Source organism: Anser brachyrhynchus, assembly GCF_964034855.1.
Source record: "Anser brachyrhynchus genome assembly, chromosome: 1".
In the NCBI taxonomy this organism is placed as follows: Eukaryota; Metazoa; Chordata; class Aves; order Anseriformes; family Anatidae; genus Anser; species Anser brachyrhynchus.
The window spans coordinates 58,116,960-58,144,010 of NC_137694.1; the positions used below are offsets into that span (position 1 = coordinate 58,116,960).

Sequence of the window (27,051 nt, forward strand, 5' to 3'; positions counted from 1 at the left end):
CACAGACGCAGGGAAACGGACAAGTGGGTGAACTCAGAAAATTCACAAACCTCGGGGCTGGTGGGATTGTGAGCTAATTATTTGGACTTTAATGTCCCATCAAGTATCCCCCAAAGGACTGACCTTATATTTGTGTTAGTTACATGACAGCCCGCCGCTGCTCTCGAGGCATTGTTACGGGGCACCAAGCCCTGGCTGTGTTTAAGGCCGCCTCTTCAGAAGTCTGCCCCTGAAGAGGCACTAATGTTTCACCACCCCGTGGATTTCAGTGCTCCCGCGATGTCATCTGTCTCGCTGGGGCGAAATCCTACGTACCGAAACGGTGTCCCAGGGGATGCCCCCCCTTCTGCCCGCTCCAACTCGCAAAACGCTCGCAAATCAAGCTTGAAAAACGCAGAGGTGCTTCCATTTGGAGACGTTGGGGATTTGAAGGCTGTGTTAACCTCCTTCCTTGCCTGCACGCTCGCCGTCGGCACAAGAGCAGCCCAACAAGTGCCGGTGGGAGCACCGCGCTCCATCTCAGGGCGCTGCAGCGGCGACTTTCTGCGGGACAGCTCTGACTGCCAGCACGGGGGGCTCAGCACGAAGTGGGCCCCTTCCACTGCTCCCAGGAGTGCTCTGCGGACCCTTGGCTCGGTGGTGGCCGCAGGAGACGTGCGGCGGTGGCCGGCCACCGAGGCTGCGGGGCTCTTTACAGTCCCACAGGCAAAAGTCCGCCTGAATCTGGAGCCCCTTCTTTAATCAGGGTTTTAGCCGAGTGAAATCTTGAGGACCGTAAACCCTAAACCGGGACTTAAATAAACAAAATAATTTCCTGCCGTTGTCTAGCTATTCTTATGTAAAATCCTGTTTTAGTTCTTTTCCCTTTCCATCCCTTTAAAGAGCTTTCCTTCGCCGCAGGTAAATAGCAGACGGCAGGGCAGTGAAAAGTCCCGCAATTCACCCTCCCCAAGTATTTTAGGATTAATTCAGTTGCAGACTAATAAATCATAAAACCATTCTTTTCTCCGTACCAAACTTAGGACTAACTTCTTAGCTCACGAGAATTTTGGCCAACTTACAAACCTCTTTGTAAAAAAACCCCACAGATATTACAAACTTCCAAAAAACCCCATGTGAGGAAGGGACCTAAGGGACCTGATCCAGCGCTGGGACTTGCTGGGAGCCCCACGCCTGTCCCGCTGGGGACAGCAAGCTCTGCCTGCCGAGGATCGGGCCCTGCCACGCAAACACCGGCTGCAGGAACGCCACAGCCAGCAGGCAACGAGACAGTTTTGTTGGCTTTTCTGTTCCCTTTCTTCCACGTGTGAAATCCTATAAGGTACGTGGTCACATAAGGCAAACAGCCAGGTCCGATTGTATAAGGAACCAGTGGTGTTGCGTGTTCGTATCGCATCAAATTTAGGATTCAGAAGTATCCTAGGATCATCTTAACTGCTCAGCATACAAGAGCCTTTATAAACGCAATTCTTGGAGCAGTAAAAATATATATATTTTAATTTCCTGGAGCAAAAATAAGTCACAGTTTTGCTCGCCTATTAGCTAGGGAGAAAACGAAAACAATAGCAACTTCATCTGTTAGCAAACTGTGCTGCAGTAAGCGCAGCAAACAATTTGCAGCAGCGAACTCAACCGCTCGTTTGGATCAAAAATTATACCTATAAAAAAAATCCAGACCTCGGAGTTCACCCCTGAGCGTTAGGCGGGTGCTCTCAAATGTCACCCCTGCTTTGGCTCGTAGCGTCCAGCGATTTATTGTCAATATCGGCGATTTCATTAATTACAGCGGGATATGAAAGCCATTAATTCTCCGCAGCCGGCGCTCGCCCGCCAGATGCTCTTTAAATGGCAAAGCTGATGGGAAAGGTCGCAGGATCGCACCCGGCCCCGAGCCGGGCGCGGAAAGGCTTCGTGCCGCCGTTATGGGGTTTTGGACGGGCCCCGAAACCCTAAATCGCGTCCCCAGGACCTGTGGCTCTCCCAGCCCGGCGGAGTTTCTGCCGACAAACGCGGGGGGCGAGGCGGCGGGTCCCGTCGAGGCCGCTCTCCGAGGAAGAGCCTCCTCTTCCTCGGGCCTTCCTCCTGCCCTCCGGCGGCGGGGCACGGCCTCGGGACCCCCGCGTGTCCCCCCCCGTCCCCGTCCCGTCCCCGTCCCCGGTCCCGTGTCACTAGGGGGGGCTGCGGCCGTGCACGGCGCGGGGCAGGAGGGGGGGTCCCGGCTCGGGGCGGGGCGGGTGGGGGGCTCTGGGGCTGCAGCACCCCAAAAGCCCCCCCCAGCACCCCCAAAGCGCCCCCCGGTGCCCCGCAGCCGCTGCCGGGCCGGGCCGGGCCGGGGGAGCCGCGGGTGACGGCTTTGAGCCCGCTGGGGGGATTTGGGGGTCGGGGGGCGAGGCAAACCCGTTAAGGAGAAATTAAACCACGAGCGATTTTTTTTTTCCCCGACGAAGCCGTATTTCCCCGCACCGCCAAAGGCTCCTCTAACAAGCGAAACTCGGGAGAAAAGCTAATTGGATTAAGCCCCCTGAAAGGGGGGTGAAGGTGCCTGAATGAGACAACGGCGCAGCCCCACTTTTAGGCCATCTGCTCCGCAGGGCCGAAGCGGTGGCGCATTAGCAGCGCCCTAAAATCGCCCCTAAATCTCTGCCGGCAGCGTGGGACGGGGGCTCTGCCCGCCGACGGGCGCAGCAGCGCCGGGACTCCCGGAGCTGCTTCTGAAGCAGGGCCGGGAAAAAAAGAAAAAAAAGAAAAAAAGAAAAAAAAAGGAGCTGTTTTGGGGCCGGCAGGGGCCTCTGGGGTCCCCGCGGGGATAGCCCCCGGCCGGTGGCAGCGCCCCAAAACCGGGCCCCTCTCCCCGGCGTCCCGCAGGGGCAGCGAGCAGCCGCGCAGGGCAGCGCTATGCGGGCAGCCTCCCCGCTTTTCATCTCTTCCTTTTTTTTATTAATCACTCTTCTTGGTTTCGACTCGCTAAATCATTTCGCAAAACGCCCTTTTGGGGCCGACGGCTGGGAAAGCCCGGGGAGGAGGGGAGCGGAGCGGAGCGGAGAGGGTCGCGCCCCGCCGACCCCCGGCGGCCCCGTTACAGCGGCTTGGGGCCGGCCCGGAGCTCGGGGGGCTGCGGGAGGGCTTTTGGGCGGCTGTGGGGAGGCTGTGGGGTGTTTTGGGGGGCTGCCGGGGGGCTGCCGTCGGGGGAACCCCGGCCCCGCTCTCCGGGCGCCCCCTCGGAGGCTGTGCCCGGGCAGGAGGGATGGATGGAGGGATGGAGGGAGGGGGAGAGGGAGGGAAGGAGGGCGGGAGGGGGCTGATAAAATAAACTCGGATCGCCAAGGTTGGTTTGGCGGCTGGCTCCGGGCCTGCTGGTGCCCCCGCTCCGGAGGGCTTGGGCCGGCGGGGAAGGGAGCAGCGGGCTCCGAGCGATGCGGAGGGGCCGGGGCCGACCCGGGGCCGGCAGCCGCTGTGGGGTCGCCACGGGGCCGGGCCCGGCCCGGGGACAGGACCCCAGCACGGCCCGGCGGGAGGCTGAGGCGGCCGTCGGGGCTCGGCCCTCGGGGGCGCGGCGCCCCCCGTGTCCCCGTGTCCCCCCCCCCGGGCGGGACGAGGCGAGCCCGGAGCTGGGCTCCCCGGCAAAGCCCCGCTGCCCTCGGAGGGGCTCCGCTCGAGCCTAAGCGGGCGCCTAAAAGTGAAAGCGGGGAGGGATTAGTTTGCCGAAGGAAAAGAAGAAAAAGGGAATAAAAGGGGGGAGAGGGGGAAAGAAAGGAAAAAGCCCCTCTGCTGCGTCGCTTCTGGCCGGCTCAGCCCGCACCCTGCGGCCGCTGGCTCCCCGGCGCCACTGTCAAGTTGCAAAGTGCTCCCCGGCGGGCGAGGGGAGCGGAGGGGGGCACTTACCTGTGGAGTCCATATCGGGTTCCTCCAGCAACCCACAATGCATGCTCTTCCCATGGACGGGACGGGAGCCCCAAGGTCCCGGGGTGCGGAGAGCCCCAGCTCAGGGGTGCGCGGAGCCAGGCGAGGGGCAGGGAGCGGGGTGGGGAGGGAGGGCAGAGGCAGATCGTGGGGGGGGGGGGGGGGAAGCGGGAGAGGGGGACACTCCGTAATCCAGCAGGGCAAAGCCAGACCCGTCAAAATGTTTGCGGATGTTTCATGGGAAAAAGCATCATTTTATAGAAGCCCTGATGGGAGAAATGTCATTGATAGGCCAGCCAGCCTGATGAATGGCTGCTACTCAGATGGGGATGTGGCAAGGCTCAATGTGAAGCCCATTGTGATGCTGTTTTGAATAAGAAAAGCTTTCCTCCAAAAAGGGGGGCCTTAGATCTACGCAATCCCAACACTTCGACTTCCCTCTTCTATTAGAGCATTAGAAACGTTTTTCTTATTTAAAGTTCCAGCGGCCTTTCCACTCCTCCCTTCCCCCCCGGCCCCCACCCAACGCCTTTGGCTCATTACAGCCCCGGATCAAAATTGGCTTAGATCTTCAAACGGGCAGGAGGCGCGGGGCTGCGCTCCTTGGGGCCGCGGCCGTCCTCCTCCTCCTCCTCCTCCTCCTTCCTCCTCCTCCTCCTCTTCCTCCTCCTCCTCCTTCCTCCTCCTCCTCCTCCTCCTGCGCGGGCACATGGCGTTAGAGCCGCACAGCTTCCCAAACGTCCTGCGAGCGTAGTTTATCGGGAAAGGAGGAAAGAAATAAAAAAAAAAGGGGGCGACGTGTGTGGGTAGGGAAGGAGCAGAGACGGAGGGGTGTGAGGGGAGAAGCTGCCAGCGCCCGGCGAGCGGTGCCGGTGCCTGGCCCCGGGGCTGGCGGCTTCGTGTCTTGGGGGAGCGGGGAGGACCCTAACAGACCCTAACAAACCCTAATAGACCCTAACAAACCCTAACGGATCCTAACAGACCCTAATAAACCCTAACGGACCCTAAAGGACCCTAACAGACCCTAACGGCCCCTAACCCGAGGATGCCGGTTTTAGGGTCAGGGCGTCGCGGGGGGAGAGGGGGGCAGGAGCCAGGCTGGGAAAAGTTGCTTATTCTGCGTGCGGTTGTATGTGCTGGAAGTGGAAGTAAAAGTGCAAAGCTGGGGCTGCGATAAAAGTGGCTGGTTTAGGGAAGGAAAAGCTGTGATTAGAATATGAATAGGGCTCCAGGAGAGGAAGAGAAAGGGGGATTATAGCTGAATTACTTTGACCATGGACAGAGCCAACGTTTTCCACTCTTCTCCCCCCTCCCCTCCCAACACCCAGACTGCCCCCCCTCCGGGAAAAAAAAAAAAAAAAAAAGAAGAAAAAAAAAAGAAAAAAACCCACAGCAAAACAAGCGGCGAGGCTGCCGAGGAGGAAGCCCGGCGGGTCGCGGTGCCCTCAGACCCTGAGGCGGGCAGGGCCGGCGGGGCTAGCGGCACCTAGCCGGGACACGGTGTGGGGACACGGTGTGGGGACACGGTGTGGGGATATGCTGTGGGGACACGGTGTGGGGACACGGCCCCGGGCCCTGCAGACCCCCGGCCTGCCCCTGCCCCTGCCTGCCCACCGCCATTAGTGCCCAGTCAGGGGCAGCCCTGTCAGGGAGGGTGCCGGGCCCCGGGGAGGGCGCCGAGGTTGTTTTTGGCTGCAGCTGCCAAGCCGAGGTCATTCCAGCGCCCACTCCCCGTTTCTAAGCCCCCAACCCCGTTTTTAAGCCCTCAACCCCATTTCTAAACTGTTTTTGTTACTGGTGTTTTCCTCTCACCTCGTTCCCCGAGGGGAGCCTGTGAGGCGCAGGGCCCAAGCCTGCTGTGGGGACACCTCAGGGGCAGTTTAGGCCTTGAGCAGGGGTTGTCCCCAAAAGGATTTAGAAATCAGCGTTAACTGTAAAATATAGAAAACTCCAACTGTGCCATGGGGAGCGGCCTACAGAGAGGTTACCGGCTGCCAGAAGAGTTGGCAGTAGGTGGGGGACACCTATGGTGACGCTGGTGGGAAGTCTGCTCTACCTGCTCAGAGCTTCAGGGAGCGGCTTCTGCATGGTTGCTGTCCCGCTGATCAGTAAAACCACACTACAGGACGCGTGAACACGGGGATACGCTCCTTCTAGGGTGGTGAGGATAGGATTCAGCTGGGATTTTGCACAGGCTGGAGGCTTGGTCTGTTCTTTGACAACGCAAAGTTGTGTGGTGTCTATATGGGACGGTGCATGGGCAGCACCATCAGCAGCGCCTCTGTCAGACCGGGGGTGCTTGTTGCGATCTGCTTACTCCCCACTTCTCCAGATTAGTGCCTATCCTCACGTTCTTGTGGGATATGTCAATGCTGGCATCTTCCCGTTCTCTTAATCCCCTCCTCGGTGTGTCAGATCACTCTGGTGTCCTTCCACGGCTCATTGTTACTTGTTTGGGTTTCGCTTACATTTTTATAAAAGCATCTCGTGCTCCTGGATATCTCACGTGACTCTTAATAAAAGAGATCATTCTTCTGAAAGTGCGGGGCATCTCCTCCTGTGAAAATCTGGTTAACGTAATGTGCAGCAAGTTGGAAGTTTACAGATGGAACGACTGCGTGGCACTAGCCTTTCTTTCAAAAATGTCAGCTGCAGGATTTGATTTGATACAGAGTAAAGGGCAGGTCTTGGCAAGGATGCAAAAACTATACAATCGGGAATTTTCACTCCAGATTCTTGTCTATGCAGAACATCTACAAAACATAAAATAAACAGGATAACTCTACACTACATCAGATGAGGTATTTGCAGGGGAGAGAGGCTCTGATGCTATTGTGAAAGGAACACCTTTGTTAAAGAAGAATACGAACTTGCGCAGGTGCTTGGAGAGAAGGACAGGGTCATCAAGGGAACAGAAAGCCTTTCCTAGAGGCTGTTGGTTTCGCAAAGCAGACACAGAGTGGAGATATGACAGTTCACATCAACTTATAGCCCAGATAATTTTAGCTATTTCAAAAACAGGTTTCCATGACTGTCCTCCATTCTGCAGTTGGTTGCACCAACAGGCTGTGGCTACACAAATTTGTTTTGCCATAAGAAGCTCCTGGTACTAGACTCTAAACATCAATTTTAGACTCTAACATAAATATTTTGGGGGTAAATACCAAGGAGTAAGAGCTATTTCAACAAAACAACACTGTTGGAATAGGAACAAAAGGGTATGAACAGTTATCTATTAACAGTAGGCTGAAGTCCTACAGAAGTTTTCTTTTGGATTAGCAGGGATGAGAACCTGCATTAATTTTAGTAATGTGTGTGAGTGGCTTGTGAAGAGTCATATACTGTGGTCATCTGCAATACCAGGGATCTGGGGTTGATGGCCATGGGGATCTTTTTGGATCCCAAGTATCTCAGCACAGACTGTAGGATAGCGGGCAGCAGCCACATGCATAGTGAGACTATTCATTATTTTAGCAGTGGCTGCAGTCTGTGAGCGGTTCCATATTTTCTTACTTGCCTAAGCCTGCAGCCTCTGTCTCAGAATGAACAAACACTTCTGGCTGCCCTCTTTCCCAGTTCTATTACTGTTTCCTCTTTCTTCACTTACCGGGCAAATACTATGGAAGAAAAAAGAGAAGGATTTATTTTTTTTTTGGTAATGGTTTACCTTCCCCACTTACCTTTATTATCAGAACAGGAAATGTTAACTTTACTTTACATATATTAACACCCCCTAGGAAGCTGTACACATAGGTGAAGGACAGGATATGGAGAAAGATGACAGAAGACTTCCGGAATCAACTCCGTGTATGTGCTTGGGAGTGTGATGCTGACAGCTGCAGGAACTGGAAGAAGAAGATCAAAAGGCTGCCTAGGTAAACATGTGCACTGATTCCTTCAAAAGGCTTGAATTGACACAAGCACTGAGAGAAAGTGGCTAGGGCAGGCACATATGCAGGTATCTGGGAGAAAACGAGCAGAGGAGCTGAGGCATGCAAATGATGGATTGCACATGCATTGGGCAGGGGGTACCTTCTTTTTAGCCTGAAAGAAAAGTAACATTAATTGCAGCTGCCTTGATGCAACTCTAGAGATGTCTGAAGCCAAGTTTTGTCAAAGATGAGTGTAGGTCAACCTTAAGTGATATTTTATGAATGCCTGTGAAAGGAATTTTGCTCAGCTCCAGTTCTCGGGGTTGTGGAGAACTCCAGTGCCAGAGTTGCCAGAAGGGACCAGAGAAAACCTCTTGCTCACGCTGGTCAGCTTCAACCTGCCTGGAGGAAGGGAATTCACACGTCTAGTCCCACAGGTCCATGCAGTATCTGCAGCCATAGGAGCGTTCAGGCAGTATCAGTGTCCATAGGAGCCCAGAACCCCCACATCCGGGGCTGCTGCCCAGAAGACTCAGCATGGGAGTCTCTTGCTGACTTTAGTATGAGAAAAGGGCAAGGAGTCATCGATTCCTGAGCTTACACCAGATTTAGCTGGCTTTTGTTGTGTGTGGCTGGTACTAGTTACCAGAGGATTTGTACTGTGTGTTGGAAGAAGAGCCAGCCCTAAAAGCTATTATAGACAACAGACACAGAAAAGAACCATTCCAGACTGCCGAACAACTGGATGTGAAGCTGTCATATCCTCTTAGATGACTGGCTGATAATGAGTTTCTTTTGATCCGCCTGGAGCACGCAGCATTACCTTCAGTGCCTGCCTGGGACTGGCTGGGTGAGGCTCGAACGCAGAGTTCAGTTTTCAATTCACTCTGAGTTAAAGGTAAAACTATTTCCATTCTTAGAAAACAGTTTTAGCAAGGACTTTACTGTTTAGCACATTAATTTACTTTCTTCTTAGTTGTTATTTTTCTGCCCGTAATGTTTTGCTGTTTGTTAAGTCTGAGTGGACAGTAACTACCACACACCATATGCATAGGTAAAGCAGCTCCCCAAAACTGATGGCAATAAAAGACAAAGTCGCCGCTGCTGTTAGCAGCAGGGAGTTGCTTTCAATTTGGACCTAACATTCTGTTTATGTACTGACTGTGAGGAGAGGACAAAGACATGCAAAATGAAGCTATTAGAAAAAAATACTTGGTCATTGCAAACACCTCAGAGGTACCTGCCTCAGGAAATAAATGAATAAAAGAGAAACTGTAATTAGGAGAAATATAGAGCTGTTTTTCTTCCCCCAGCAGCAAGATGCAAAGAGCAATGGTCTGCTCACGAGCCCGGAAGGATTTTTCTGAAGATGGAACAGAGAACCCAATCCACTCGCGGGGTGGCCGTGTGAATTACTAGATGATCTTTAAGGTCCCTTCCAACCCAAGCCATTCTCAGCCAGCAGGGATTTTGCTGTTGACTTCTTAGAGACAGGAATGAAGCCATATAAAAATTCCAGCTGCAAAAAATCTCTGTATTGGCTCTGACCTGGGTTTGGAAAGAGTTTAAGAGTTCCGGTGTTCCTAGGGACGTACACTCGTATGTGTCTATGGCAAAGAGGTTGTGCTTGTCTCCTGAGCCCTCACAGTGAGATCTTTAATGATTGCTGAGAGGCAAAGCTGTTCCGCTGGCTGATTCCAGCGGTCTTTGCTACTCCAAAGAGTGGAGTCTGACCAAGTCCATGGACACAGGCCAGAGTAAGGTTGACGAAGTGGCCAGTCCTGACTCCTGTGCCCCTCTACCCCTTCCCAAAGAATGAACTTCCCTGCTGAAACTGGCGGGTCCAGGCTGAGGTGGACACATTTCATGGGAAAGATGGACCAAAGTCAGAACTTGGGTTCAAACACGCTCAAGCTTCTAGCAGCACTTAGGTCTAAAACCTGGATCCATTTTCTGGGCTTCTGAGCCTTAGACACGGAAACTGGAATCCAGATCTTCACTGTGCCTTGCACACATTAAGCCTCCCAGCACTGGTCCAGATAATAGCAAAGAATCACCATCTGGCTGGATTTTACGGTTTGATGAAGTGCTCAGTTTTAAGGCAAGCACGTGTCTGGCACCTGGGGACTGCAGAGTCCTGATCCCAGTTCTGGCACAGTCTTTCTGTGGCCCTGGGCAAGTCACGTCCTCTTCGGAGGAGGGAATTCATCAAGTGCCCGTGGCCCCGCTGAAGCAGCAGTGGGCTGTAAAACAATCCTCGGCTCCAAGAGAGGCTGGAGGGGCCCCTCAGCAGCACGGGGCCAGCTCCGTGCCGCGGCCCAGAGCTGCTGGTGCAGGGACACAGCCGAGGAGAGCCCGCGCGGCTCCTGTGGGACGTTGCGCGAGGGCTACGAGCTCAGGTAGGTTGTTCCGGGGCTTGTGCTAGCGCCAGCCTAGTCCTCAAAAGCCTCGGCACAGAGGAAGCACAGGTAAGCTTTGAGCCCTTCTAGTCTGGTTTTGCAGCTGCACAATGGCATTTTTATTTATTATCAGACTCTACAGGTGTGCTCTGAGAGGGGTTTACAGACCAATTTTCAGAGGTACAGCACTACTTGCTTGCCCCTTGTTATCACTAAACAATGATATAAAAGCCTAGAAAGACTGAAGATTAACTGTGACTTACTCCCATATTACTATAAGCCACAGATACCTGCTATTTATGATCAAGAAACACTGAGAAGTGACATAACGGTAACTTCTCATTATCATGGGTCCACACTTTTCATTAGTTTTCCTCCTTTTTCAAATAGCACGTAACTAGGGAGTCCAAGGAATTCAAAGCCCTCTTTGCTGCACACTGCAGCTTCTTTGTAAGCAAAACTCTTAACGAGATATGGACATTAAAAACAAAATGAACGGTGCTTAGTAGTAGCCCTTTTATTTTCTACATCTTAAAATTATTAAATCCCAGTATGCCCATATTTCATATTATAACCTCTTTGAATCCCCAAACGGGCCGGTCTGGTTTCATTTTTCTTTATAGTTTTCTTTTCTTGTTTCCATGTTTGGAAACATTTACCTTAAAAAAAAAAAAGTCAAAAGCTTTTAAATGTAAATGACTAAGTGAGGCTGTTCTTCTGCATTCTGAACAAGTGATCTACCTTACCCACAGCTCCAGAAACAGCTAAAAGACCTGGGTTTTGTTCCGCCCCGTCGCATTCTTGCAGCCCATCCCTGGCTTGATTCTGCTTCTCGCAAAGAACAGTACAGTTAGACATGGATGGTGGTTGAAGGCTTTTCATTAACGTCTGCGTTTTGCAGTGAAATAATAGACTTAATTACTGAATTCTAGGCCTGAAACTACTTCTACTATTTAATAGCATCGGATTCTTTATCTGCAAAGTGAAAGGTAACCTACAATACATGGAGTTAGATATCTCTTCCAGCAGAAGCACACACCTCAGGCTTATCTGAGAAAGTGAGTTGTGTTCTGCATTTCAGCTGGGACTACTGCTAGTGATCTTCACGTCGAATAGCAATTTTGGTAGAAAGCCTCTCCTGGGCACTAACTAGCAAGATAAAGAAGTTGCAATGGAACAAAAACTTTATGGTGGTTTTCTACTCCCAGCTCCTTGTGCTAACACCTTAGGATTTAGTTAAATTTTTCCGAATACTCTCTCTCTTTCAGCTAATCTCTCTTTCATGGCAGGGTAGATCTGGGGAAGTCTAGTTACGGCAGTACAGCCCTTAGCTGGCATGAGACCTCTTTGTGAAGGCATTCACTGTATAAAAAGGGGGGAGGGGAGGGTGGCTAGGAAGATAATTGAAAGGATTGCAAAGATGAGGCTCACCAGCGGAAAGCTGTGTGACAGCTGTGGGGTTCTGAGGATGTATTTTACTCCATTAGTCCCTGTGTCGCAGCTTTTCCTGGCTGCAGTAGGATTCCTTCCTTGAATTGCCACTTTGATCACCATATTCCAGGAATCCGTAGCTGTTTGTTCAGTTTTTGCTGCCGATTTTGTAATGCTTATTCCACTGCCAAGAGGTTACTTGCAAGTGTCTTGTGAAGGGACACAGACAGCCTCTTCAAGAGAGGCAAGAAGTAAAAATTGGAATTTCAGCTCAAACCTGCATGCGTATAAGCCTCCTGTGTATTCACAGGCTTATGTAAAACAGCGATAACATGTCAGTGAAACTAATTCGGGTATCACCAGAAAAATTCACAGTGAATGACCCTCACTCACCCCCAGGCATGTCTAGTTTCTAAGTTCTGCTGGACCCACCACTGCTAAAGTTGCCCCTTTCTTCCTAAACTTCAAGTACCACAGAGGATTTCCTTCACTCTCACAAAATCTACCCCAAAAACTATTCCCAAGCTGCTTTCACCAGCTTGAGATAAAACATCTGCGGGGTTACCCGCTTCAGGGCTGCGCATAGGCCTGGTCTCTCAACAGGGTTACAAGTGGCCACGCTCCTTTGCTCCTCTTCTTTATCTCTTGTTAAATTTCTGCAGGTGTTATTGTGCATGCTGCTCATTCTTTAATGCCCTCTAGCTCAGACCATCTAACCGAGGACACTACCTAAGCGAGGATGAGCCAGCAAGAACACCTCATCCTCAGAGCAGTTTCCTTGATCCAGGTCAAAACTTCCCCCACCAGTAGGCTGAAGCCTGTGAGGCTCACTCCCTCTGGTGGTGCACCCAAGCCTCAGTTTGGCAGTCTCAGGGAGCAAAGCAGTTCGTTAATTTGGTTGGGGCTTTTGGTTAATCTCTTCCTCCAGTAGTTTGCGAAGGGCTGTTCTGTGCGTATATCATTCTGTTATCTCTCTCTGTAAATAACCATGAGCTGTCCAGATCTTGGTAGAGGTGCTCCAAGAGCTTTTCCAGTCCAATGTGCTGTGTTGTCTTTTGTCTTACTGAGAAAAAATGGAGAGTAAAATCTACCCTTTCAGATTTGGTTTGTGACCCAATACACAAAACTACTAGTTTAAGCATTCTGTCAGCAGCTTAGAAAGCAAGTCTTTCAGGCTGATACTCATCTGTGCTTCTTATCCAGCTAAGAGAACAGCAGCAACATGACTGCAACAGTAGTTTCAGGATCAGCACACACAAGGCAAAGAGCATCTCAGCGCTTTGAGAACAAAAGCAGTGTTCTGCCCCTCTCTGACCTGGAGTGCTGCATTTTGCTGAAGCACCTGAACACGCACACACTTCATCCTGACATCAGGGGGACTACTCCTGTACTTAAGTTAACCCTGTGCTTTGCTGAGGAGGGGCTTAAGGGAGGTTAGGGTTGTTCTAAGTGAACTCTTGGTTCATCCCCTGCTTTAGCTTCAGCTCTTAGATCTTATAAAGAAAAGTTCAGCTGAAATCCTGCTCAAAATGACAAATTTCAAGTTCTTGAAGAAGCGTTCTTTCATTTCTCTAAGCCTGACAGTACTTACAACTTAGTGCTTTAACAAAATGCTTTAGGAATAGCAAAATGTTTTAGACATTATAAGAAGGTGTTACCAGCCTCACACAACCATCAACACAAATCCAGGCACTATTATTTAAAACATTTATTAGCCTTTCATATTCCACTGGTCTGGAAAACATACTTTTAACATCTCTGAATGAGATGTACACTTAGGCAAGCTCATGCCCAGGTCCTACAAAGCATTTTTCAAAACCAGGCATGGTGTTGTTACATCTTTGAAAGGGACACACGTGCTGTGCTGGATCAGTGCCTTATTCCACTGTTCCCACATGTTCTGGTCACTCAGACTAATCAAGGCTTTCAGAACTGCTCCTAGAGTATTCTACTGACAGCATGTCCTGTCAGCTTAAAACAGGTAGAATACACAAGAAAGATTTCCTACAACTGTCTTCCACCACCTTCTGCCCACTCAGGTTTTACAGTTATTCCCGTTCACCAAAAAATCTTCCAGTTATATATGCTGAATTTCAATTTATGTAAAGTACTTTTTTTTTTCCCATCTTTTCTTGTTCATTCATTGTACTTAGCTAGTTTTAGCCTAGGTATGATATTCATTGACTGCAGTTCTTGGAATAAGAGTTTACAGGCGTAAGGTATCCGCAGAGAAGACACGTGACACGATGACTTGCAGTAGTGGCACCTATGGAAACAAACACACAAAGTCAGAGTTTGTGCATAACTGAAGCTCTACAGAAAAGAACAGTTGCCAATGTCCACAATTTTCTTTGTCCACCTGCATTTAGACACTGGGATCAGTCCTAGAAGGAGCTGAGTGCTTGAGACACGTGTTAGCACTTATCAAGTCACAACTTGAAAGCACAAGAAGGATGTGGAGCTGTTAGAGCGGTTCCAGAGGAGGGCCACGAAGTTGATCAGAGGGCTGGAGCACCTCTCCTACGGAGAAAGGCTGAGAGAGCTGGCACAACATTCAGCCTGAAGAAGAGAAGGCTCCAGGGTGACCTCACTGCAGCTTTTCAATACTTAAAGGGGGCTTATAAAGAAGAACAACTTTTTGCTCAAGCAGATGACAGGACAAGGAGGAATGGTTTTAAACTAAAAGAGGGGAGATTTAGATCAGAGGTTAGGAGGAAATTCTTCACTCAGAGGGTGGTGAGGTGCCCAGAGAAGCTGTGGATGCCCCATCCCCTGAGGTGTTCGAGGCCAGGTTGGATGGGGCCCTGAGCAACCTGATCTCGTGGGTGGCATCCCTGCCCACGGCAGGGGGACTGGAACCAGATGGTGTTTAGGGTCCCTTCCGACCCAAACTGTTCTATGATTCCATGAACTTTAGGCCCTTAAATAATCTGACTGAGGTCAATAGGGGCTTAATGTTAAACCTGCACTTTTCTTGGAGAAGAATCATAGTGCTTTGTATCCTATGGGACTCACTTCTACTTCTTCACCACTCACACAACTGCCAACAAAAATTTCAGCATTGCATAATGAGGGAAAGGGGGTGTACAGAACGAAGTATTTCTGGAAATATGATTAATGGTCCAGTTTCCATCTTATATACAACTCAAAAAAAGAGGCAGGAAGAAAGGAAGGTCACGGTTAGTGGTTTTTTTGTTTTTTGTTTTTTTTTTTTGAACTCCTCATTCACAGTTTCACTGTAAAATGCCTCAAACCAGTTCATATTGCTAACTCAGAAAAGGGTTGTCTCTCCTTATGTTCATCTCCATGAACAGCCAAAGAGCTTTTGTTGAGATAGAAAACCACTAAAACTGCGTTAACATATGTTCTTTGCTCTCTTTACTCAAATAATGATCTTAAAACTCTGGGGGAGAGTTTTTTTCTTTTTTGTTCTGTCATGCAGATACAACTTTGACCATATCAGGAAAAGACAGGCCAGTCACTCATCCATCTTTCCAGCACTGGGACTCAAATTCATTGATGTTAACAGATCCTTCAATTATTTGATTTCTTATTCCATGTACACACAAAGGAAGTAAAATATCTTTCATCTAAATATCAGTTTCCCCCCTTTGTTTCCTCGTTCTCTTATATATTCCACCTTCTGGCTGAGGAGAGTTGAGAAAGCCAGGCATTTGGGAACACAGAGTGACTCTGCACTTCCCTAATGGTCTGGCAAAGCTCTTCTGCTCGTATGTTTCGTATTTATATTCCTGGCATGAAGTCATGACAGTCTAAAGTTCCAATTACGGCAGCATAAGCAAAATTCTTACATGCTTCTGTGGTACAGAATGACTCTAAGAATCAACATCTACAATAAAGCCAATGCTTACTCACTTGTTTCTGTTACTAGTGAACTTGACCTAGAGCCTGTCAAAGTCAGTGTGGCCAGGTCCAAGAAGGCTGGTTCATGTTAAACAAGGTTCTTGGTTAAGAGACTCACTGTTAGTCTTCCACAGCTACTTTTCCCAGACTCCACTACTTCTCTTTCATGGGCGTACTTAAAGACCACGTCCAAGAGCGGCTCATTTTCTTAGAAAACTGACTGCCCTGACCTCCACATGCTCCATACTTGGCGTATTTCATTTTTTTTTCTTTTGAAAACCAAGTAAGCTTTCACAACCAATGGTACAGAAGCCTTAAAATTGCATTTCTCCAGTTCACGATCAGGATGAAGCTTCACTTGCTCCCAGTAACTGGTTTGGCTTTGCCTAGGCCTGACTATAGACAGCGGGAGGTTAGCAGGCCGGGCTAGGCGTTTCCCTGGGACATTCTTGTCCTCTACACTGTTACAAAGGAGGAACGTTACAGCTGGAGTGCCTTTAAATCAGAAGAGACCTCAATTACAGGTCTGTAACTATTACCTTAGTCCAAATTGATAGTGATAGCTATGTTTTTATGGAGGGTAAAAGTGACCTAAACAGAAGCCATTTTTGATGGTAACATAGCAAACAATTGCACTCAATAGAGGAAATCTTGCAAGCCCTAGAAGCTTGATAATTGCAACTTTTTCTGTTTATGAGCAGAGGTCTAGCTTTTGATTACAGCTGCTAAGGGCTGAGGAGCAGAAACTACTCACTACACCAAGTCTTGAAGCTAGACCCTTCTGGACCTGCTTTGTACTTGGACAGGGATCACCCAGAAAGGTTACAAGGTACCATATGCACAAACCAGAAGTTACTGTCAAACAGAAACCACAGAAGTTGAAGTATCTCAAAGACCATTTGGTCCTAGAATTGATACTATGCTGGACAGAAAAAGGCAACAGTGACAAAGTTGAATCTGGATCAGAAATAAATATTTTCTACATGTAGATTTTAAAACGTTCAGACTCTGGGGAAAAGCATAACGTTCCATCATCAAAAAAAAAATGATGAAATTCAGCTCATGGCATTCAGTGAAGTCTTGCCCCTGAGCACTCTGTACCACAGCAAAGTTGGAAGGATTTGCAATAAACTGATATTGTCACAGTAGGGCTCTACTGTATCTTTATGGGGTCAAATTCTGTCAGGGCAACAACAGTCCCCTTCCCCTGCTCAGGCTCCAACACTGATGTGTTGTTACTATCCCACAGAAAAACATACCCAGCTGCTTATTGTCTGGGAGGAAGGGCTTATCTTCCTGAAGACAAGTGCCCTTAAGCTAGCCACCAAACAATACATTTCTACAAGGTTTCTCACAGCAATGTCTTATTAATGGCAGAATCACTGAAAAGGCCATTTTGGAAGTCCTGAGTTTCTCTTAATGACTTGGCTTCTATTGTGATGCTCATTATAGGGCCACTTGCTTTGGCTACTGGCAGGTTTGGTGTACCACTTAGCAGAACCTATCTTTTATTGATTTACTCTTACACATCAGTTTTTCACAGACCTAGAATGCAAGAATGTCTCACTCTGAGAGAGCAGTTTTTTTCCACTGTGATCTTAAGAAGTTATTAAACTTTGTTACAAACTTCAAAATAGGGAATACTTTGATTAACAATACCTTAAAAATAAAATGTAACTCTATTTCTAGGGATTAAATTCCCAGTTTTCCTCAAGATGCCTTCATTTCATCTGGTCTCTGAAAATCTTCAAGGCCTGCTCTAAAAGCCAAGATCTTGTAAGAAAAATTGAGCTACATTTGCATGACAGTTTTGGTTTTTTTTTTAAGGCAGTGGTATACACTGTTAGAAGTGGTCATTCGTTTGACTTATGGCATGTCCTCCCTTTCAGACAACTTCCTTCAACTGCTTCTTGTGCTGCTGCAGTAGCTCTAAAAGTCCTGGATCAGAAAGAGGGCTCACTTGTTACACAGTGTGTACACACTCAAAAACAAGTGTCTAAAATTATTTCTTGCACAAAAGCCAGAAGGATATTGTCCAACTAAATATCGCCAACCATGTACAGAGTAGGCTTTGTTTCTCCTCTGGATTTCACGTTTGCCTACCTCTGTCTGCACTTCTACTCCATAAGGAGCAGAACTGCTACTGGTATCAGCAAACAAGCATGGTGCTTTCTTTCTGGCCAGACACACTTCAGAAGAAAGATTTGACCAAGGCAAGAAAGGGTAGTTGTCACTTCTACATCTATAAACTAAAACATGCCTTACTCGCCTACTTCATTATATCACTCTCCAAAATCCAAAGTAAATAAAGCCCATTATCCTGCCTCTCCTCTGCCTAATCCTATTATGATCCTAATATCTCCTTGGATATCGATATCCAAGATGCTACAAGTTTCCAATAATGTTATTTTGAGGTATTTATGAAATGAGTTTCCCTCCTCTTCCCCCAACATAAATACTGAAGTAACTTGAACACAGACTTATTTTCCTCCCTTAGTCATGGGACTCCTGGTTACCTGTTTTCACAGAGCTTGCCCCACTTAATTCAGGCCCGGGAACGCCTTACTACTGGCACAGCTGGGCAATGCAGAGAAGGTTATGTGTCCCAGCTGTTGTTCATCACCTCATTTTGCAGAGGTTACACACCCTCTGAACTGCTGGTGGAGCAGTTTGCACCTGCAAAATCACCACGGTGACTTGAGCAGTTCAGATGGACACAACTCACCCCGCCAGGCACAGGTTAGGGAGTACTAACTACAAGCAGCACCAGCAACCTACTCCAGGGGTTTGCTAATCTGCTGCAGAGGGGGAAGGAGGGCAGCTCACAGGGTGAAGGTAACCTTCCCCACCAGCACAGATGGCTGCTGAAGAGAATACCAATGCTCCACAAGAGAGACCCCTGTCCCACTGACGACAAACTCACTTTTGTCCTAAATTCAATCAGAACATAAAAAAGAACTGTTTCCTGTCATCAATTCTCCAATATCGTTTTGCATTTTGACATTGGTCTGGATTGAGGTGCACGAGATTGTTAACCAGTGTCTGTGAGCACTTTAAAAGTACGAAGCACCATAGCCAAGGGCAAAGTTCTGTTACAGAGAGGCGTGTTGAAGACTTTCTTGAAAGTGTGAACACATGAAGCATCACATATGCACGAAGCGAGGAAGGGACACCGTGATTTACAAAAGGCACTGCAGTTAGACAACTTACCAGCCAGAGTATCCCAGCAAGCCACATTGCCCACAAACATCCACTTCAAAGGCATCACTTGAAATCATCAGTCTCTCCAGTAAGAGCATGCTGGCTCCATAACCTATCAAACAATCCCGCTCCATCTCTCCAAGACGTAAACCACCATCACGGGATCGACCTTCAGTGGGTTGCCTTTGAAATAAATATTTGAAAAATGCGGTAAGTATTCCAGAACAAACATTCTGCCACTCTAGGAATACCTGTCCTCTGACTGTAGGAACAATATAGTATCGACAGACAACAACGCTGTACAAACTAGAGCTGCTGATCTCACAGATGTTACTCCGATTAAAGTGATTCATCTTTGCTCCTCCAGTGCCGATACGTCATCGTTCCGTGAGTGACAACTGCAGTGTCAGGCCACAATGCTCTACGACACACGATGCAGCTGAGCAAGCAAAAACTTGAGACCGAATGGTATCCAAGAAGACAACTGGATCTGGCAACCGTATACCTGGATTCAGATTTGGTACTTTTTTTTTCCGATTAATCATTCCTTATATTTTGTAGCTATCTAAATGAAACAGTATTCAGCAGCTAATGAATGAATCAACAAGCTAATGTTTCAGCTGAACTACAGCTAAGTAAGACTACATTGTAAAATAAGACTATTTTTAATCTTGGAGAGAGTACCAAAACTAAGCAGCATGATCAACTACTCCCTTCTGCAGGGGGCATATTACTAATTCAATATTAAAACCCTATTTTTGTTTGTTTGTTTGTTTTTGGAGTTAACACTTAACTACTTTGTTGGTTTTTTTGTTTTGTTTTTGTTTTTTTTTTTTTTCATGTCTGATGGATAACAAACTAATTTCCACGTTGTATAGGTTCCTGGTTCTCTAGCTCCTCAACACAAAGCAAAGTCATATTTCTTGTCTGGAAAGTCTTCTCATCCTTTTGGTGCTAGAGGGAAGTTTTAATAAATCAACATAAATAGACACTGAAAAATTTTAGGTAAGGCAATGTAAAATCTTTTATTTAACAATATTGTTTCTACTGTTTAAACCAACATTTTTTTTTGGTTGGACATGGTTGGAACTTTCAATGTTCATTTGTCACACTGAAATTTAGTTTAGCATTAGTTCTACTCTCGTGCTAGCACAAGTGTACTATATTAGAGTGTACTATGAAGCAAAAACAATCTTAAATTCCTGAAGCACCAATATATTGCGTACATTTTATTAAATACTTCAATCTTAGTATATTCTCTGAAGCATGACAGCAAATAGATGGAATAAAAATTGTTATTGGCTATCATAAGAGGCTTCACTAGTCAGTGAAACCCAACATTTGTGTGCTGTTTCTGGTAGCTGGAGCAGTGTAAATCATACAAAATATACAATGACAGATCTGGACCATAACATAAACTATGTATCCTCCAAAAGTTACTTCAATCTACCAAATTTGTTAAGCATACCACATATATTGAAAATAAGTTTTTGCCAACATAATGCAAACTCAGAGAAAAGAATTTATAAAAGCCTTCAACATCTAACAATTCTTTGTAACAACAACAACAAAAAAAAGCTAATTACCAGTCCAAACTGATCTTCTGAAGATGCCAGTTGTATTTGTTTTTTAGGGGAAGTAGTTTCCTTTACTCTGACCACAGTGGAACTTTAAAACTAATCTGCTTGTAATTCAAATCATCCTTTTCATGCATGTAACCTTCCATTTTTCCCCACTGCTGGGAGACTGGATAGAAGTTGTTTACATCCTGATTAAACTCCCTAACCCCCCCCTCCCCACTCGGGTGATGGCAGCATCACTGTTTAGATGCTGTTTTAAAGGACTAACCCTGTGGTGAACGCAGTTTTCTCTTGTGAAGTGCTCAGAGGCAGACTTTAAAAGCAGTTGAGGTGTCCAAAGGCACAGACATTTGCTGCAGTGTTAGAGTGCCTGTGTTTCTTCTACCAGCTGACTTCTACAGTAAGAGTTAAATGCATACCTTCAAAATTTTCATCAGGTGCTGTTCCACAGCATAAAATGCCAACAGAGCTTTATAAATGTGACCCCTCCAACAAAGTCACAATCCAATTAAAGGATGATAAAATCTCTTGAGAAACTATGGGGCTTTGCTTCCAGCCCTTTAAGAGTTGATAACGCTATGGGGTCTTCCAACAGATATAGGGTGAAGATTTTTAGGGCAGCTGAAATCCCACTAAAACACACACACGCAAACAAAACATCCAACTTGAATCTTAAGCTCTTGAAGTGTTTAACTCCCACTGAATGTCAAAATTATCCCATTAAAAAAAACTCCCCAAAAAGTAGTTTTCCAAAGTACCAAAAATTTCAATATTGAGATTGGGCCTTTGAAAAGAGGTCGTCTTAGGCTCCGTAAGTCTATTGGATTTTTCTTCCCGCTCACTTAAGTTTGAAAATTCCTCACACCAAAGGTTGTTTAAAATGTTAAAACAGTATTTGTAAAGCAGTTCTGTTTCCCCTTCCCCTCTACACATGTACTCTGCAGCTGTTGCCCTGGGCAACTGCTTCCATTCTTTATTCTGAATATAACATTCTGAAGACAAAGCAGACTCTTGAAGATAAGATTGGGAATATCATAGAAAAAGGTATTTTTCATATTTAAAAATAATAAAAAGATCTTAAAACTCCTAAATCCTAAGTAAAATGAACTGATTCTTTAAATAAACAATAAAAAAAAAATCAGGTGAATTGGTCTTCATAATATTTAACCGTTCCATTTAGAAAAAAAACATAAAACAATTAACTTCCGTGGCTTTAAGCACATTAAGGATTTATTGGTGCCAATTCTGTGTTTTCCTGGAAGAACAGTGGGCTCAGCTTTATGGCCCTATTCCTTGTTTCGTTGGCCAGTGGAGGGAAATGTAGTCTACCCTCACGAATAAGAGCACACCTTGTAGGTCTCAGCAGAACTGTTACAGAAAACCAAACACAGTAACTGGCAGAAAGGCTGATGTCCAAAAAGTGGGATGTTACCTAGAAAAACACTGCCCAACAGGAGGAGGGAATACCATGCTCCCACAGCCCCACAGAGGAACCCTGACCAGTAGGACCACATTGCTGCCTCACAGTACAACAGGAACTGGCTTATCTGATCAGTTCAAAGGACATGCAGGTGGCAGCTCTGACAACGTCCATCAAGACGACTACGCCTGGAAAAGGCTTAAACTGCTTTCAGTTTTCTGATCAATATATCTGGTAAAGTGATTTTGAAGGACTGGGCATCTGGGCAACACCACATACAGAACTGTTTTAAATTCACTTTTAACTATGCATGGGAAAAAATTAAGTCTTGCATTTCATTTAGCAAACACCAATTCAGAGGGCAAAATCTTGGCATTTTTTGACTGTGTTGACAGAGTGCTGCAATTCTACTAAGTCTTGTTTTAATCAGAGCAATATTCAGAACGAGTGATGTTCAAGGAACTCAAGTCTTCTGCCTTATTCCAGATGGAAATGTAGCTCTGCTCTGTCAGTAAAGGTGCACTCATTATATAATAAAATGCATTTCAAGACAATGACTGCCAAATTCCACGTTGGAAAATGTTACAGGATTACTTTTAAAACCAAAAAAACCCCAACCAAACAAAAACAATGTTAGAGGCAATCTACTCTCCAGGAAGTGGAACGGATGATAAAACAATAGTGAATATGAAAGCTGGCAGAGCAGACTCTCTCAGCAGAGGCGATGGCAATAACAAAAGTTTAATTAGTTGAGGAGAAAAAAGAAAATTCCTAAAAGACTAGTCAAGAGGCAGTATAAATTGAACATCCACTAGCTTTCCTCAAAGTCAAATAAAGAGAGCTTTAGCTACATAGTATGATGCTACTGACTGGAACAAAGAATTCAAAGAAAGTATGGGGTGGGGGAAAATCACACCACACCACCTTCATCTTTACATGCAAGTATTACCTTGACTTGGGATTTAGGTTTCATTTAAATTCAGTATCTCTAAACAGCTGAGAAGTTGGGGACACAATATGAAGGCTGATCAAGGGATTTGAGTGAGCTAGGAGCTCCAATAAAGCAACTGTGTGTACTGTTAGCTGAGACAGTGAGTTTTTATTTTCATAGGAAGGGCCAATACGATGACTAAGGCATCAAAGGACAGAAAATGGGGCAGACAGCCCCGCAGTTGGGAATATCACTTAGGTTCATATTGGCAAGCAGCTGCGATAGGGAAATGATGTTTGTGCTATACCTGCTCTTATTAATATGGTTGGTGGAAAGTTTAGACAAGAATTAAAAGCTTTTCATGACTTCTCTCTCATTTGAATCATTGGTATTTGGTTCTGTGGGAAGTGTGCAATAGCAGAGATGATCTCTGGAGGTCCCTTCCAAGTTCAACCATTCTGTGGTTCTGTGTAACTTCATTTTGTCCCAGAGTAAGCATGAGGTTGGAGAGTCTAAAGGCGTAGGAAATACACAACAAAAAGCAAGAAAGATACTTCTTTATCAGCTACAGCAGGGAGCTGCATCTCCACTCTGTAACAGTGCGTCAACAGGTGGAAGCTGCACCTGTTAGGAGGACTGACTTGATAACTTGGTGTGCAGGCAGGCAGGGTAAGAGAACTGCATCAGGGCACTAAGAGGCATAAACAATAAATTAAAAATTAAATAAAAGGCTATAAATCATGCTTGTTACAGGGAAACCTTAAAGGAGGATAGACATGACTTTGTGCTTAGATCTCAAACACAGTACAAAAGGGACTGATCATAAATTTACACAATTTACAACTCAAAAAGGAGAGTACCGCCATGGAACTGGTGAGGTATGTGTATTTGGTGTACATGACGGTCCAGAAAGACTGGCAAAGGAAATTTAGAATAATCTTTGCTAGAATATTCAAGACTACCTGGCAATTAGCTGTCTGGCAAGATTTAGCCAATAGTTCTACTGTGATGGAGAGAGGTGAACTAAGCCAGCCACTAGACGCCTCCTCAAAGCAAAGACTGTGCCACTGAACTATTTCTTGTGAGCCAGGAATGGAAGCAATTTAGAACATGAGTGCAGTCTGCCTTAGAGCTAAAGAGCCAAAAAGCTGGCCTGCCTTTAAGGAGAAAAGGTAAGTAACACCAATGTCACCAGAATGCTTCAAATTCCCCAAAGCTGCAGACAGAGTAAGCCCACCTCCGGGAGCTTATATTATGTATTACCTAGAGTACATCTGCTTGACCTCAAAATTTACACAAGAGGACACTGACGTGGTCATCAACCTTTTTGTTAGAGAGAAAACCAAGTTCAGGCTCAGTGCAGTCATCATGACTCCAAAGGAATGGAGGATATGTTTAAACTGGGCAAATAAAAATGGAGATTTATTGTTGGCATCTCTGTAAATTTTGCAGTTTATTAGTGTGAAAGTGCTGTTCTCCTTCACAGTATTGTATTAGAACTGTGGACCAGCACACACAACTCTAAATTAAGTTTCAGAGTTAAATGGAAGTTTTGCAAGGCAAAGTGCAGTGTACCAGGGACGCACGTTATGCTAATGCCTGTTTGTGCGGCACTAGGGCCAATGGTTTGCCTTGACAGGTAAAGATATGGGCCACCTGCTTGGTACCAAAGGATGTTGAAATATTAAAATTAGCTTCTTCCTTCTACTCATACCTGATTTTGTAAAAGTACAACTGTTAAAGAAAAGAAAGTCCTCCTGAAATACCTATGATACAAACAAGCTGACAGGACAGGGCCAGAAGATGCACTGTGAATCAGCAGACAGTATTTTTTTTTTAACCAACTGTTAACAGGAGTCAGAGAAGCAAATTCAGTTTTGTACCACACAGAGCACACTGCCTATTCAAAACAACCTTCTACCACAGTCAGCTGTGAGAACTTTTACTCTGTAACAAGGTATTAACAGGTAATAGCATTTTTTTCAAGTATCAAGAGGTAAACAAATTTTGTTTTACACCCATCAGTCAGCTGGGCACACTTCTGATTGCAGGCTAAGAATTCCCCACTTAGCCTGTAACCATACCTGGTGAGCACTGCTCTGGGTCCTCGAGCTCTTGCATGCATTTTATCCAACACCATGTGCTTTAGTTTCTGGTAATACACGGGGCCAAAATAGATATATGCTTCCAAAGGCTCCCTGAAAGAATTAAAAAAAAAAAAAAAGGAAAAAAAAAAAAAACATTCACAGTTAGCACACGTTTACCTTAAGAGAGAGAGAAGTGCATCCTGAGCAAGTAGAATTTGAAACAATCTGGGAATCATGAGTCCTTGAAAAATGTGTTTGGGCTTCCATGACAATTGGTCTGAAAACCCTGCAGGTAACCTTTCTGAACAGAAGAGCAGTACCCAGCCAGCACCATGTACCGCTGTATCGAGGAACAAGCGAGGAACAAGCTCCTGAACTCGCCCCTTGCTGCACAGACACACTGCTGTACCTGCAGGTACCTGTTTCAGCTGGATGCCTGAGCTCCCTGACTCTGCAGGAGCGTGTCAATAGCGTCACCAACAACCGCTGAAGACTGCAAATGTGCAAGACTCCAAAGAGTGATTTAAGACAGAGCCTGCAGCAGCGCGCTCAGCAGCCGTACCTATGGGACCAAAATCTCTGCCCAGGCTGGCACCGGGGACTGAGATGAGCAGGGTAAAAGGGCTCTTCAGAACTGCGTTTAAGCACTTGTGTCAACTTGGGAACATCTGTAAGCAGCACAGAGGGTGTTAACTCATTTCTATGAGCTGGATTAATGGCTAAAGACTTCTGTCATTAAAATACCCCCAACTGTAAGAGCAGCATCAGCATCTGAAGATCAGAAAGCAACAGCTGAAAGCACTCAGTCACTTCCCAGCTACCACCTTCAGCACTCCCTAAGAACAACTAGATTTAACAGAGAAACTCAGCACTGCCACTGATTTATCTTTAGAAATATATGTGCAATGTAAAAACAAGCAGGAGACAACCTCCCATTTAGTCATTACTGACATGATGCAGTGCTATTCCAAAAGCTGCCCATCTAGGCAAATAAAATATAATTAGACATTTGGAATTTGCACACATATTTGGAACTTGCATGCATACATGCATATTTACCTTCAAGTTTCATAAAAAACAGATGAAGTATGTGAAATTTGCCTGGAAGAATACAAGTATCTAAAGCAAAGTCTCTAAATAAAGTAGTACAAAGTTAAAGTTCAGGGGCAGGGGATTTTTACAGCAAGATTTTATTCTCCCCAGGAAACAAGATTAGACAGATTTGTTTAAAAAATGTTCACGATATATTAACAAAAAACATTTCAAATGCTGGAATATGTCATAAAGAATTTACGGAATATGGAGTGGGTAAGGTGAATAAAATCTGTCTGAAACAAAAGGCAAACATACGGAATAATTTGGTGAGAAAAACTAAAATAAAGAGCGTTAAAAATAAAACAAAACAACAGAAACCCCAACAACTTACAACAGAGACCAAAACTTATTCCCTGAGAAGAAGGGGACTGTGAGAATAATAAAAATAGCAGGAAGGTAGGATTAAGATGCATTTTGGAAGGGCAGGCATGTGGAGCCATATGGCCTTTTCCTGTTCCTAAACTATCTTACGTTCTTTGAACTGTGTCTCAGAAGCTGGTCTGATCAGCACAGCAGGAAGTTTGCAGATTAGAGTATTATGCCAGACTGAATCATTGTGTAATCGAAAGAGGAAAAAAAAAGAAAAAAGAGCACACACAAAATATTCCCAAGGAACAGACACCTGCTTCCAAATCCATATTTTACAGTACTATTAAAGACAATATGAAAATGCTAATCTGATTCCAAGCATATACAAGAATTGCTGCCAACAAAACTTGAAATTTCTTTCAATCTCTCAGAATGAAAACCTTGATTTTACTTTTCTTGTCATGCAGAAGAAGTTGGGAGATTTTCATGTCTACTACAATAGCCATTCACATTAGAGCCATGCAAATACTAATAATTCTTAAAGTGTGGAGCCACAGAATGCTTATAAGAAAAAAGAAGTGCCCCATTCTTCAGCCTCTTGCTTCCATCTCACAGAGCAGTTTGTCAATAACAGAAAGTTCCTGAGCTCTGAGACATAAGCAGCTTTTTCAGATGTGCCTCAACAGGATTTCCCCGCTCCCCTGAAACATCTAAATCTATGCAGCAGATTCTTACCCGGTGATACCAGATGTTACGTAGTCCTTCCCTAGGTAGTTATAACCATGGCGAATAAGATCTTCACACACATCCTTAACTTTACTGCCTCCAAAAGCTGTTCCATAGTGAAACCTGCCATCTAGGACCCCAGCCTTTCCAGCCAGGAGTTCAATTAACTTTCCTACCTGTGCAAGGAAAAGCAGAGTTAACAGTGGGCTCTCCAGTACGGGCTAGAACATCTCTGG

The 27,051-nt window shown here is 46.1% G+C and overlaps 2 protein-coding genes and 1 long non-coding RNA gene across 8 annotated transcripts in view; 1 reads left to right on the top strand and 2 right to left on the bottom strand.

The window, feature by feature from the left end:
- RFX4 (regulatory factor X4) overlaps nucleotides 1–13,160 on the bottom strand; it is a 102,589-nt gene extending 89,429 nt beyond the window's left edge. For 3 of the 5 annotated variants that reach the window (XM_080575758.1, XM_080575760.1, XM_080575757.1), the window contains exon 1: nucleotides 3,883–13,160. In XM_080575758.1, coding sequence (XP_080431884.1) covers nucleotides 3,883–3,936 — 54 coding nt within the window. In that variant the 5' untranslated portion in view covers nucleotides 3,937–13,160. The other 2 variants (XM_080575756.1, XM_080575755.1) reach the window with 1 other exon arrangement.
- Nucleotides 13,161–13,295: 135 nt separating this feature from the next.
- Nucleotides 13,296–27,051, bottom strand: part of POLR3B (RNA polymerase III subunit B) — a 74,688-nt gene continuing 60,932 nt past the window's right edge. Inside the window, exons 25-28 of one of the 2 annotated variants that reach the window (XM_080575753.1) lie at nucleotides 26,825–26,991; nucleotides 24,683–24,796; nucleotides 18,677–18,850; nucleotides 13,296–13,868 (exon numbers count right to left, since the gene is read on the bottom strand). In XM_080575753.1, the coding sequence (XP_080431879.1) occupies nucleotides 13,739–13,868; nucleotides 18,677–18,850; nucleotides 24,683–24,796; nucleotides 26,825–26,991 (585 nt within the window). In that variant the 3' untranslated portion in view covers nucleotides 13,296–13,738. Of the gene's footprint in view, nucleotides 13,869–18,676; nucleotides 18,851–20,039; nucleotides 21,616–24,682; nucleotides 24,797–26,824; nucleotides 26,992–27,051 lie in introns of those variants that run through there. The other variant, XM_080575754.1, reaches the window with a different exon arrangement.
- Nucleotides 18,738–19,343, top strand: LOC308187621. Its single transcript, XR_013944825.1, has 2 exons — nucleotides 18,738–18,877; nucleotides 19,035–19,343. It is a non-coding gene; the product is annotated as an uncharacterized lncRNA (long non-coding RNA).